The sequence below is a fragment of the Gavia stellata genome, unplaced genomic scaffold (genome assembly GCF_030936135.1).
Source record: "Gavia stellata isolate bGavSte3 unplaced genomic scaffold, bGavSte3.hap2 HAP2_SCAFFOLD_188, whole genome shotgun sequence".
Classification (NCBI taxonomy): domain Eukaryota; kingdom Metazoa; phylum Chordata; class Aves; order Gaviiformes; family Gaviidae; genus Gavia; species Gavia stellata.
Genome location: NW_026777367.1, coordinates 89036 through 102385, shown reverse-complemented (window position 1 = coordinate 102385; position 13350 = coordinate 89036). Strand labels below are relative to the sequence as shown.

Sequence of the window (13350 nt, the reverse complement as noted above, 5' to 3'; positions counted from 1 at the left end):
ATGAGGGTAGACACCACCCTTGAGCACCCTGGCATGGGGTGGGCACCCACTGGGGTAGCCATGGCATGGATTGGGTGGCACCAGGATGAGGGTAGACACCACCCTTGGGCACCCTGGCATTGGGTGGGCACCCTGGGGTGGCCTCAGCATGGGTTGGGTGGCACCAGGATGAGGGTAGACACCACCCTTGGGCACCCTGGCATGGAGTGGGCACCCCTGGCATTGGGTGGGCACCCTGGGGTGGCCATGGCATGGGTTGGGTGGCACCAGGATGGGGTGGCCATCACCCCTTGAGCACCCTGGCATGGGGTGGGCACCCACTGGGGTAGCCATGGCATGGGTTGGGTGGCACCAGGATGGGGTGGGCACCCCTGGCATTGGGTGGGCACCCTGGGGTGGCCTCAGCATGGGTTGGGTGGCACCAGGATGGGGTGGGCACCCCTGGCATTGGGTGGGCACCCTGGGGTGGCCTCAGCATGGGTTGGGTGGCACCAGGATGGGGTGGACACCACCCTTGAGCACCCTGGCATGGGGTGGGCACCCTGGGTTGGCTTTAGCAGAGGTTGGGTGACACCAGCATGGGGTGGGCACCCACTGAAGGGGCGGGGTTTCCTGCACCCATGGGTGCCCTGATGCCCTGGTGGGTGCCAGGCCTGCTGTGCCACCTGGACGACGCCTGCGTCAGCAACCCGTGCCACGAGGACGCCATCTGCGACACCAACCCCGTCAACGGCCGCGCCATCTGCACCTGCCCCCCCGGCTTCACCGGCGGCGCCTGCGACCAGGACGTCGACGAGTGCTCCATAGGTGGGTGGGGGGAGCACCCATGGGTGGGGGGAGCACCCATGGGTGGGGGGCACCCATGGGTGGGGGGGTAGCCAGGGTGGGGGGGCACTGGCCGGTGAGGGAATGCATGGGGAAGAGGCGCAGACAGGGGTGGGGGGTAATCCCTTGGGAGTGGGGCACCTATGGGTGGGGGTACCCATGGGTGGGGGGGGCGCTCCCATGGGTGTGGGACACCCACTGATGGGGGACACCCATGGCGGGGGGGGATGGGCACACCCATTCGTGGGGGTGGGCACCCATAGGCAGAGAGCACAGGCAGGACTGCACCCTCATGAGTGATCATCATGGCAGGGGCACCAAGGGAGGGGCACCCATGGGTGGGGGGCACCCATGGGTGGTGGTGGGGCATCCATTCATGGGCTGGGGTCATCCATGGGCAGAGTGCACAGGCAGGACTGCACCTCCATGAGCAATCACCATGGCAGAGAGTCAAGAAGGGCAGCACCCATGGGTGTTGGGGCACCTATGGGTGGGGGGCACCCATGGGTGGGAGGGACACCAGTTTATGATATGGGGGGGGGCGGGGACAGGCATATGGGGGCAGAAAGCACAGGCAAGAGTGCCCCTCGCCCGAATGATAACCATGGTAAGGGAGCCAAGAGGCGGAGCACCCATGGGTGAAGGCCACCCATGGGTGCTGACCCCTTTCCCGCCCCCCCCCCCCCAGGCGCCAACCCCTGCGAGCACTTTGGGCGCTGCGTCAACACCCAGGGCTCCTTCGAGTGCCGCTGCGGGCGGGGCTACGCGGGGCCGCGCTGCGAGAGCGACGTCAACGAGTGCCTCTCGGGTCCCTGCCGCAACCAGGCCACCTGCCTGGACCGCATCGGGCGCTTCACCTGCATCTGCATGGCCGGTGGGGGCCACCACCCATGGGTGGGGCTGGGGGAGGGGCTGGGGGCTGGGAGGGGGGGGGTGGAACCTGGGGTGGGACCTGGTGAGGGTCCTGGGATGGGTGAGGGATCTGGGGTGGGTTCTGAGGTGGTTGTGTGGGACCTGGGGTGGGACCTGGTGGGGGTCCTGGGATGGGTGAGGGATCTGGGGTGGGTTCTGGGGTGGTTGTGGGACCTGGGGTGGGACCTGGTGGGTGACCTGGGATGGGTGAGGGATCTGGGATGGGTTCTGGGGTGGTTGTGTGGAACCTGGGGTGGGACCTGGTGGGGGTCCTGGGATGGGTGGTGGACCTGGTGGGGGTTCTGGGGTGGTTGTGGGACCTGGGGTGGGACCTGGTGGGGGTCCTGGGATGGGTGAGGGATCTGGGATGGGTTCTGAGGTGGTTGTGGAACCTGGGGTGGGACCTGGTGGGTGACCTGGGATGGGTGAGGGATCTGGGATGGGTTCTGAGGTGGTTGTGTGGGACCTGGGGTGGGACCTGGTGGGTGACCTGGGATGGGTGAGGGATCTGGGATGGGTTCTGAGGTGGTTGTGTGGGACCTGGGGTGGGACCTGGTGGGGGGTCCTGGGATGGGTGGTGGACCTGGTGGGGGTTCTGGGGTGGTTGTGGGACCTGGGGTGGGACCTGGTGGGGGTCCTGGGATGGGTGGTGGACCTGGTGGGGGTTCTGGGGTGGTTGTGGGACCTGGGGTGGGACCTGGTGGGGGGTCCTGGGATGGGTGGTGGACCTGGTGGGGGTTCTGGTGTGGTTGTGGGACCTGGGGTGGGACCTGGTGGGGGTCCTGGGATGGGTGATGGACCTGGTGGGGGTTCTGGTGTGGTTGGGGGACCTGGGGTGGGACCTGGTGGGGGTCGTGGGATGGGTGAGGGATCTGGGATGGGTTCTGGTGTGGTTGTGGGACCTGGGCTGGGACCTGGTGGGCGACCTGGGATGGGTGAAGGACGTGGGGTGGGTTCTGGGGTTGTTGTGGGAGCTGGTGGGTGACCTGGGATGGTCCCGGGGTGGGTGGGGGTCTTGGGATGGGTCCTGAGATGGGTGGGGGTCTTGGGAAGGGTCCTGAGATGGGTGGGGGACCTGGTACGGGTTCTGGGGCGGGACCTGGTGGGTGACCTGGGATGGGTGAGGGATCTGGGATGGGTTCTGGGGTGGTTGAGGACCTGGGGTGGGACCTGGTGGGTGACCTGGGATGGTCCTGAGGTGGGTGGGGGTCTTGGGAAGGGTCCTGGGATGGGTGGGGGACCTGGTGGGGGTTCTGGTGTGGTTGTGGGACCTGGGGTGGGACCTGGTGGGGGTCGTGGGATGGGTGAAGGATCTGGGGTGGGTTCTGGGGTGGTTGGGGGATCTGGTGGAGTTCCTGGGATGGTCCTGGGGTGGGTGTGGGTCTTGGGATGGGTCCTGGTATGGGTGGGGGACCTGGTGGGGGTTCTGGTGTGGTTGTGGGACCTGGGGTGGGACCTGGTGGGCGACCTGGGATGGGTGAGGGATCTGGGATGGGTTCTGGGGTGGCTGTGGGACCTGGGCTGGGACATGGTGGGGAACTGGGATGGTCCTGGAGTGGGTGGGGGTCTTGGGATGGGTCCTGGGATGGGTGAAGGACCTGGTGGGTGACCTGGTGTGGGTACGGGTCCTGCTATGGGTCCTGCCATGGGTCCTGGTGGGTCCTGGTGGGCCCATGCAGACCTCACCTCCACTTGCACAGCCAGTGGGTGCCCTGTGCGGGCACAGGGTGGGCAAGGTGGTGTCAGGGTGGGGGTGAGGGTGGCTGTGGGTGTCAGGGCGAGGGTCAGGGTGGTTGTGGGTGTCAGGGTGTGGGTGACGGTGCCGGTGGGTGCAGGGTTCAGTGGGCCCCTGTGCGAGCTGGAGGTGGACGAGTGCCAGAGCAGCCCCTGCGCCAACGGCGGCCGCTGCCACGACCTGGTCAACGGCTTCTCCTGCTCCTGCCCCCCCGGTGAGCACCCGCCCCGGCACCCAGCCAGCACCCAGCCAGCACCCACCCCTGCATTGACTCCAGCACCCACCCTTCAGAAACCACCCCCAGAGCTGCCACCCCTCAGCACCCCAGCACCTAGCCATGGGCACCCATCCCAGACCCATCTGTGGGCACCCACCCCTGCACCCACCTATGGGCACCCATCTCAGCACCCACCCCATCATCCCCCCACCCCAGGGCACCCACTGCAGCCCCCACCCCAGGGAACCCACCTCAGCTACTACTCCTGGCCACCCACCCCTGGGCACCCCCTCCTGCACCCACCCCAGCCACCCATGCCCCCAGGGCACCCACCCCAGCACCCACCCATTGCCACCCACACCCCCCCCCATGGGCACCCACCCCAGCACCCACCCCATCACCCAACTTGGGGGGGTGCTCCAGGATGAGGTGACACTTTGGGGGTGCAGGAGCTCTGGGGGTGACTGGGGTCCCCTGAGGGGAGTTGGGGGGGCATGGGGGGGGGCAGGGGTCACCTCACCTGGCCCCCCCCACCCATGGGTGCCCCCCACCCATGGGTGCTGCCCACCCAGGTTTCTCGGGCCCCACCTGCCAGACGGACATGGATGAGTGTGCCAGCACCCCCTGCCGCAATGGAGCCAAGTGCCTCGACCGTCCCAATGGCTACGAGTGCCGCTGCGCTGAGGGTGAGCCCCTGCGGGACCCCAGCACCCATGGGTGTCCATGGAACCCGGCATGGACCGCCCTGCACCCATGGGTGTCCATGGAACCCTGGCATTGGCCATCCTTCACCCATGGGTGTCCCCGACCTCCTGGTGTTGCCCACCTTGCACCCATGGATGGCCCCGATCCCCCGGTATTGCCCAACCTGAACCCATGGGTGTCCCTAACCTAATAACATCGCCCACCATGCACCCATGGGTGTCCGTGACCTCCTGGCATTGGCCAACCTGCACCCATGGGTGTCTGTGACCTCCTGGTGTTGGCCAACCCGCACCCATGGGTGTCTGTGACCTCCTGGCATTGGCCAACCCGCACCCATGGGTGTCCCTGACCTCCTGGCATTGGCCAACCCTCAGCCATGGGTGTCCCTGACCTCCTGGCATTGGCCAACCTGCACCCATGGGTGTCCGTGACCTCCTGGCATTGGCCAACACTCACCCATGGGTGTCCGTGACCTCCTGGCATTGGCCAACCCTCAGCCATGGGTGTCCGTGACCTCCTGGCATTGGCCATCCTGCACCCATGGGTGTCTGTGACCTCCTGGCATTGGCCATCCTGCACCCATGGGTGTCCATGACCTCCTGGCATTGGCCAACCTGCACCCATGGGTGTCCATGACCTCCTGGCATTGGCCAACACTCACCCATGGGTGTCCGTGACCTCCTGGCATTGGCCAACCCTCACCCATGAGTGTCCGTGAACTCCTGGCATTGGCTAACCTGCACCCATGGGTGTCCGTGACCTCCTGGCATTGGCCAACACTCACCCATGGGTGTCCGTGACCTCCTGGCATTGGCCAACCCTCAGCCATGGGTGTCCATGACCTCCTGGCATTGGCCATCCTGCACCCATGGGTGTCCATGACCTCCTGGCATTGGCCAACCTGCCCCTATGAGCGTCCTCAACCTCCTGGTGTTGCCCACCTTGCACCCACAGATGGCCCCGCTCTCCCGGCATTCCCCACCCATCACCTATGGGTGCTCCTCCAAGCACCCCTTCCCACTCACCCCCATCCCCCTCAGGCTTCGAAGGTCCTCTTTGCGAACGCAACGTGGACGACTGCTCGCCGGACCCGTGCCACCACGGCACCTGCCTGGACGGCATCGCCAGCTTCTCCTGCGCCTGCGCTCCCGGCTTCACCGGTTACCGCTGCGAGCTCCAGCTGGACGAGTGCCAGAGCGGCCCCTGCCGCAACGGCGGCAAATGCATCGACCGCATCGACGCCTACCAGTGCAACTGCCCACCCGGCACCGCCGGTAGGGTGCAGGGGTGGGTGGGGGGGGGGTGGAGGGTCTTCTCTGGGCATGGGGTGGTTGATGGAGATGGCGTTGGGTCTTCTCCGGCCATGGGATGGTTGATGGACATGGTGTTGGGTCTTCTCTGGGCACTGGGTGGGTGCTGGGTGTGGCGTTGGGTCTTCTCTGGGCATGGGGTGGGTGCAGAGCATAGTGTTGGGTCTTCTCTGGGCACGGGGTGGGTGCTGGGTGTGGTGTTGGGTCTTCTCCGGGCATGGGGTGGGTGCTGGGTGTGGCGTTGGGTCTTCTCTGGGCACAGGGTGGGTGCTGGGTGTGGCGTTGGGTCTTCTTCGGGCATGGGGTGGGTGCTGAGCATGGCATTGGGTCTTCTCTGGCCATGGGATGGTTGATGGACATGGTGTTGGGTCTTCTCTGGGCACTGGGTGGGTGCTGGGTGTGGCGTTGAGTCTTCTCTGGGCACAGGGTGGGTGCTGGGTGTAGTGTTGGGTCTTCTCCAGCCATGGGGTGGGTGCTGAGCATAGTGTTGGGTCTTCTCTGGGCACTGGGTGGGTGCTGGGTGTGGTGTTGGGTCTTCTTCGGGCATGGGATGGTTGATGGACATGGTGTTGGGTCTTCTCTGGGCATGGGGTGGGTGCTGGGTGTGGTGTTGGGTCTTCTCCGGCCATGGGATGGTTGATGGACATGGTGTTGGGTCTTCTCTGGGCACGGGGTGGGTGCTGGGTGTGGCATTGGGTCTTCTCTGGGCAAGGGGTGGGTGCTGGGTGTGGCATTGGGTCTTCTCTGGGCACGGGGTGGGTGCTGGGTGTGGTGTTGGGTCTTCTCCAGCCATGGGGTGGGTGCTGAGCATAGTGTTGGGTCTTCTCTGGGCACGGGGTGGGTGCTGAATGTGGTGTTGGGTCCCATCTGCGCATGGGGTGGGTGCTGGACATGGTGTTGGGTCCCTGCTGGGCATGAGGTGGGTGCTGGGTGTGGCGTTGGGTCCCATCAGGGCATGGAGTGGGTGACACCACGAGGTGGTCACTGGGTGCCACCACGTCCCACCTGAGCATGGGCCAGGAACGTGTCTGTGGGGTGCCCCACCTCGGCATCAGCCTGGTGGGACTCAGCCCTTCACCCCTGGGTGCCCCACCCGGTCACGGGGTGGGTGCTGAGGTCTGGCCACCCTTGGGTGCTAGGTGTCAACTGCGAGGTGAACCCCGATGACTGCGCCAGCGACCCCTGCGTCCACGGCGTGTGCCAGGACGGCATCGACCGCTACGACTGCGTCTGCCAGCCTGGCTTCACAGGTGGGTGCCAATGGGTGCTGGGGGGGGCTCGGTGCCCTCTGGGTGCTCCCAGGGGTGCTGAGCAACCATGAGGCCCACTGGGTGCTCCCAGGGGTGCTGGGGGACCATGGTGCCCACTGGGTGCTCCTATGCGTGCTGGGGCGTCACGGTGCCCACTGGGTGCTCCCATGGGTGCTGGGGTGGTCACAGTGCCCACTCGGTGCTCCCATGGGTGCTGGGGGACCATGGTGCCCACTGGGTGCTCCCATGGGTGCTGGGGGGTTTTGTGCCTACTGGGTGCTCCCATGGGTGCTGGGCGACCATGATGCCCACTGGGTGCTCCCATGGGTGCTGGGGGGGCTCAGTGCCTACTGGGTGCTCCCATGGGTGCTGGGGGGGGGTGTCACAGTGCCCACTGGGTGCTCCCATGGGTGCTGGGGGGGCTCGGTGCCTACTGGGTGCTCCCATGGGTGCTGGGGGGGGTCACAGTGCCCACTGGGTGCTCCCATGGGTGCTGGGAGACCATGGTGCCCACTGAGTACTCCCAGGGGTGCTGGGGGCTCATGGTGCCCACTGGGTTCTCCCATGGGTGCTGGGGGGGGTGTCACAGTGCCCACTGGGTGCTCCCATGGGTTCGGGGTGGGGCTCAGTGCCTACTGGGTACTCCCATGGGTTCGGGGGGGGCTCAGTGCCTACTGGGTGCTCCCATGGGTGCTGGGGCACCATGGTGCCCACTCGCTGCTCTCATGGGTGTTGGGGAGCATCATGGTGTCCACTGGGTGCTCCCATGGGTGCTAGGGGGCCTCAGTGTCCCCTGGGTGCTCCCATGGGTGCTAGGGGCCCTTGATACCCACTGGGTGCTCCATGGGTGCTGGGGGACCTCGGTGCCCACTGGGTGCCCCATGGGTGCTAGGGGGCCTTGGTGCTCACTAGGGCTGGTGACAGTGCCAGGGTGCCAATGGCTGTCACCCACGGAGAGGGACCTATAGTGATGCCCATGGCGGCTGCACCCAGAGGTGCCCTGTTTGGGTGCCCGCTGCCGAGAAGAGGAGTCCATAGAGGTGCTGGTGGCTCATGCACCCAATGGGTGCCTATTTTGGGTGCCCTTGTTGGGTGCCTGTGTGGGTGTGTCTGCATTGTGTGCCCGTGTTGGGTTCCCATGTGCGGTGCCTGTGCTGGGTGCCCCTGTTGGGTGCTCATGTTGGGTGCCCTACCCTTGCTGGGTGCATGTGTTGGGTGCTCATGCTGGGTGCTCTTGTTGGGTGCTCCTGTTGATTACCCATGATGGGTGCCCCTATTGATTACCTGTGTTGGGTGCCCCTGTTGGGTGCCCGTGTTGGGTGCCCATGCTGAGTGCTCTTGTTGGGTGCCCCTGTTGATCACCCATGATGGGTGCCCCTATTGATTACCTGTGTTGGGTGCCCTACTGGTTACCCTTGCTGGGTGCCTGTGTTGGGTGCCCGTGTTGGGTGCCCATGCTGAGTGCTCTTGTTGGGTGCCCCTGTTGATCACCCATGATGGGTGCCCCTATTGATTACCTGTGTTGGGTGCCCTACTGGTTACCCTTGCTGGGTGCCTGTGTTGGGTGCCCATGTTGATTGCTCATGTTGGGTGCTCTTGATGGGTGCCCCTGTTGATCACCCATGATGGGTGCCCATGTTGGTTACCTGTGTTGGGTGCCCATGATGGGTGCCTGTGTTGGGTGCCTATGTTGCTTGCTCATGTTGATGACGCATGATGGGTACCTCTGTTGGGTGCCCATGTTGGGTGCCCATGTTGGGTACCTGTGTTGGGTGCTCATGCTGGGTGCCCGTGTTGGGTGCCCCCGTTGATCACCCATGATGGGTGCCTCTGTTGATTACCTGTGTTGGGTGCCCCTGTTGGGTGCCCGTGTTGATTGCTCATGCTGGGTGCCCTACTGATTACCCACGCAGGGTGCCCGTGTTGGGTGCCCATGCTGAGTGCTCTTGTTGGGTGCCCCTGTTGATCACCCATGATGGGTGCCCCTATTGATTACCTGTGTTGGGTGCCCTACTGGTTACCCTTGCTGGGTGCCTGTGTTGGGTGCCCATGTTGATTGCTCATGTTGATCACCCATGATGGGTGCCCCTGTTGATCACCCATGATGGGTGCCCATGTTGATTGCTCATGTTGGGTGCCCTACACATTACCCATGTTGGGTGCCCATGTTGGGTACCTGTGTTGGGTGCTCTTGTTGGGTGCCCATGCTGGGTGCTCATGCTGGGTGCTCTTGTTGGGTGCCCCTGTTGATTACCCGTGTTGGGTGCCTCTGTTGATCACCCATCCTCGGTGCTCTTCCTGAGCACCCATGTTGACTACCTACGTTGGGAACCCCAGCTGGGTACCCACCAGGGTGCCCCCACCGACACCCGTGTCCCCCACCCAGGTCCCCGCTGCAACGTGGAGGTCAACGAATGCGCCTCCAACCCCTGCCGCGACGGTGGCACCTGCGTGGACGGCGCCAACGGCTTCACCTGCCTCTGCCCGCCGGGCACCCGCGACGCCCAGTGCCGCCCCGGCACCCTGCCCTGCCACAGCAGCCCCTGCGCCCACGGCACCTGCCGCGACCACGGGGACGGGTGAGCACCCACAGGGTGCTGGGAGGGGGGCCTTGGGTGGGTGCCCAGGGGGGTCTGGGAGGAGCCTGAGGGTGTCTGTGGGTGTCCGTGGGTGCCCATGGGTGCCCATGCGGGTGTCCGTGGGTGACTGGGGGGGGGCTCAAAGGTGTCTGAGAGCAGCCCTGGGTGCTGATGGGTGCCTGGAGGGGGCCCAAAGGTGTCTGTGGGTGCTCATAGGGGTGCCTGAGGTTGTCCGTGGGTGCCCAAGTAGGGGTTCAGGGGTGTCTGAGAGTGGTCCTGGGTGCTGATGGGTGCCTGGAGGGGGCCCAAAGGTGTCTGTGGGTGCTCATAGGGGTGCCTGAGGTTGTCCGTGGGTGCCCAAGTAGGGGTTCAGGGGTGTCTGAGAGTGGTCCTGGGTGCTGATGGGTGCTCTGCGTGTCTGGGGCGGGGGGGGTGGTGGGGGCGCAAGGGTGCCCAAGGGGGTGCACAAGGTTGTCCATGGGTGCTGATGGGTGGCCCTGGGTGCCTGGGAGGGAGCCCAAGGGTGTCTATGGGTGCATGGGGGGGTACCTGAGGTTGGCTGTGGGTGCCCAAGTAGGGGGGTGCCTGAGATTGCCCATGGGGGGGGGCACCCAAGGGTGTCCATGGGTGTCTGGGGGGGGTACCCAAGGGTGTCCATGGGTGCCTGGGGGGCACCTGAGTGTCCTCATGGGTGCCTGGGGGTGGTGCCCAGGGGATGCCTGTGGGTGCCCAGGGATGCTCATGGGGGTGCCCATGGGTGCTCACGTGGGTGGTCATGGGGGTGCTCATGGACACTTGTGGGGTGCCCCTGGGTGCTGGGGGGCGGGGTGTGCCCCGGGGGGGGGGTGTGGTAGGACCTGCATGTGGGTGCCCATGAATACTTTGCGGGGTGCCCATGGGTGCTCAAGGGGATACCCTTGGGTGCCTGGGGGAGCTGGCCGGGGGCACCCTTGGGTGCCCAGCACCCATGAGTGCCCCCCCCCACCCCAACAGGTTCACCTGCGAGTGCCAGGCGGGCTGGGGGGGCCCCACGTGTGCCCGCAGGGAGGACCCCTGTGCCACCCGACCCTGCCGCCACGGGGGCACCTGCACCCCCTTGGGTGGGGGGTACCGCTGCGCCTGCCGCCCGGGATACCAGGGTACGGCTCCCCCGGGGACCCCGGCCCACCCTGGGGACACCCCCCCACCCTGGGGACCCGCTGCCAACCTTGGGGACACCCTGCCCACCCTGGGGACCCCCTGGGGACCTCTTGCCCACCCTGGGGACCCTCTGCCCACCCTGGGGACCCTCTGGGGACCCTCTGCCCACCCTGGGGACCCCCTGGGGACCTCCTGCCCACCCTGGGGACTCTCTGGGGACACCCTGGGGACCTCCTGCCCACCCTGGGGACCCTCTGCCCACCCTGGGGACCCCCTGAGGACCTCTTGCCCACCCTGGGGACCCTCTGCCCACCCTGGGGACACCCTGGGGACCTCTTGCCCACCCTGGGGACCCTCTGCCCACCCTGGGGACCCTCTGGGGACCCTCTGCCCACCCTGGGGACCCCCTGAGGACCTCTTGCCCACCCTGGGGACTCCCTGGGGACCCTCTGCCCACCCTGGGGACCCTCTGGGGACCCCCTGGGGACCTCTTGCCCACCCTGGGGACCCTCTGCCCACCCTGGGGACACCCTGGGGACTCCCTGGGGACCCCCTGTCCACCCCGGGGACCCTCTGCCCACCCTGGGGACCCCCTGGGGACCTCTTGCCCACCCTCTGCCCACCCTGGGCACCCTCTGGGGACCCCCTGGGGACCTCTTGCCCACCCTGGGGACCCCCTGGGGACCTCCTGGGGACCTCTTGCCCACCCTGGGGACCCTCTGGGACCCCCTGTCCACCCTGAGCACCCTCTGCCCACCCTGGGGACACCCTGGGGACCCCCTGCCAGCTCCTCCACTGTGCCCGTGTCCCCTGCTGTCCCCACGTCCCCACCATCCCCATGTCCCCACTGTGTCCATGCCACTGTCCCCATGTCCCCTGCCATTCCCACCATCCCCTTGTCCCCACCATGCCCATGTCCCCTGGGTGTCCCCATGTCCCTACCATGCCCAAGTCCCCCGGTGTCCCCATGTGCCCACCATGCCTGTGTCCCCTATTGTCCCCATGTCCCCACCATCCCCATGTCCCCTGCTGTCCCCATGTCCCCCAGTGTCCCTGCATCCCCACCATGCCCATGTCCCCCGTTGTCCCCATGTCCCCCCGTCCCCATGTCCCCCCATGCCCATGTCCCCCAGTGTCCCCATGTCCCCACCATTCCTGTGTCCTCTACTGTCCCCATGTCCCCCCATCCCCATGTCCTCTGGTGTCTCCATGTCCCCACCATGCCGGTGTCCCCTGCTGTCCCCATGCCCCCATCGCCATGTCCCCTGGGTGTCCCCACGTCCCCTGGTGTCCCCACGTCCCTTGGTGTCCCCATGTCCCTTGATGTCCCTGCATCCCCACCATGCCCATGTCCCCCCATCCCCATGTCCCCTGGGTGTCCCCATGTCCCCACCATGCCTGTGTCCCCTGCTGTCCCCATGCCTGCATCCCCATGTCCCCTGGTGTCCCCATGTCCCCACCATCCCCATGTCCCCTGGGTGTCCCCATGTCCCCACCATGCCCATGTCCCCCCCATCCCCATGTCCCCTGGTGTCCCCATGTCCCCCGGTGTCCCCATGTCCCCACCATCCCCATGTCCCCTGGGTGTCCCCATGTCCCCCGGTGTCCCCATGTCCCCACCATCCCCATGTCCCCTGGGTGTCCCCATGTCCCCACCATCCCCATGTCCCCTGGGTGTCCCCATGTCCCCCTGGTGTCCCCATGTCCCCACCATCCCCATGTCCCCTGGGTGTCCCCATGTCCCCTGGTGTCCCCATGTCCCCACCATGCCCATGTCCCCCCCATCCCCATGTCCCCTGAGTGTCCCCATGTCCCCACCATCCCCATGTCCCCTGGGTGTCCCCATGTCCCCTCGTGTCCCCATGTCCCCACCATCCCCATGTCCCCCGGTGTCCCCATGTCCCCACCATCCCCATGTCCCCTGGTGTCCCCATGCCCCCCATGTCCCCCAGTGTCCCCATGTCCCCACCATGCCCACGCCACCGTCCCCCTGTCCCTGAGGTGACACGTGTGTCCCCCCCCCCCCGGCAGGCGCCCAGTGCCAGGTGGAGGTGGACGAGTGCGCCTCGGGGCCGTGCCACCACGGGGGCACCTGCCTGGATGGCGCTGGCACCTACCGCTGCCTCTGCGCCCCACCCTTCACAGGTGGGCACCCATGGGTGCTGGGGAGGCGGCTCCAGGGGTGGGGAGGGGGGCTCTGCACCCTGCACTTCACAGCACAAGGTGGGCACCCATGGGTGCTGGGGAGGCAGCTCCAGGGGTGGGGAGGGGGGCTCTGCACCCTGCCCTTCACAGGTGGGCACCCATGGGTGCTGGTGGGCATGGGGGGGGCTACATACCTGGTGGTTTTGTCCCATGCCCCAATGGGTGCCACCGTGCCGAGTTCCCTGATGGGTGCCATCACGATGGGTGCCCTAATGGGTGCCACCACGATGGGTGCCCTGATGGGTGCCACCACACTGAGAGTCCCCATGGTGGCCATGCCCTGATGGGTGCTACCACGCCAGGTTCTCTGATGGGTGCCACCATGCTGGGCACCCAGAGGTGGCCATGCCCTGATGGGTGCCACCACACTGAGTGTCCCCATGGTGGCCATGCCCTGATGGGTGCCACCACGCCAGGTTCTCTGATGAGTGCCACCATGCTGGGCACCCAGTGGTAGCCATGACCTGATGGG

The 13350-nt window shown here is 66.4% G+C and overlaps 1 protein-coding gene across 1 annotated transcript in view; it reads left to right on the top strand.

Moving 5' to 3' along the window:
* The window catches only part of LOC132321919 (neurogenic locus notch homolog protein 3-like), a gene marked incomplete at its 5' end in the record, with an annotated part of 62647 nt that overhangs the window by 6619 nt on the left and 42678 nt on the right, over positions 1–13350 (top strand). The window contains 9 exon segments of the mRNA XM_059835291.1: positions 652–807; positions 1514–1699; positions 3573–3686; positions 4262–4375; positions 5435–5668; positions 6844–6954; positions 9341–9533; positions 10527–10672; positions 12705–12818. Of these exon segments, the coding sequence (XP_059691274.1) occupies positions 652–807; positions 1514–1699; positions 3573–3686; positions 4262–4375; positions 5435–5668; positions 6844–6954; positions 9341–9533; positions 10527–10672; positions 12705–12818 (1368 nt within the window).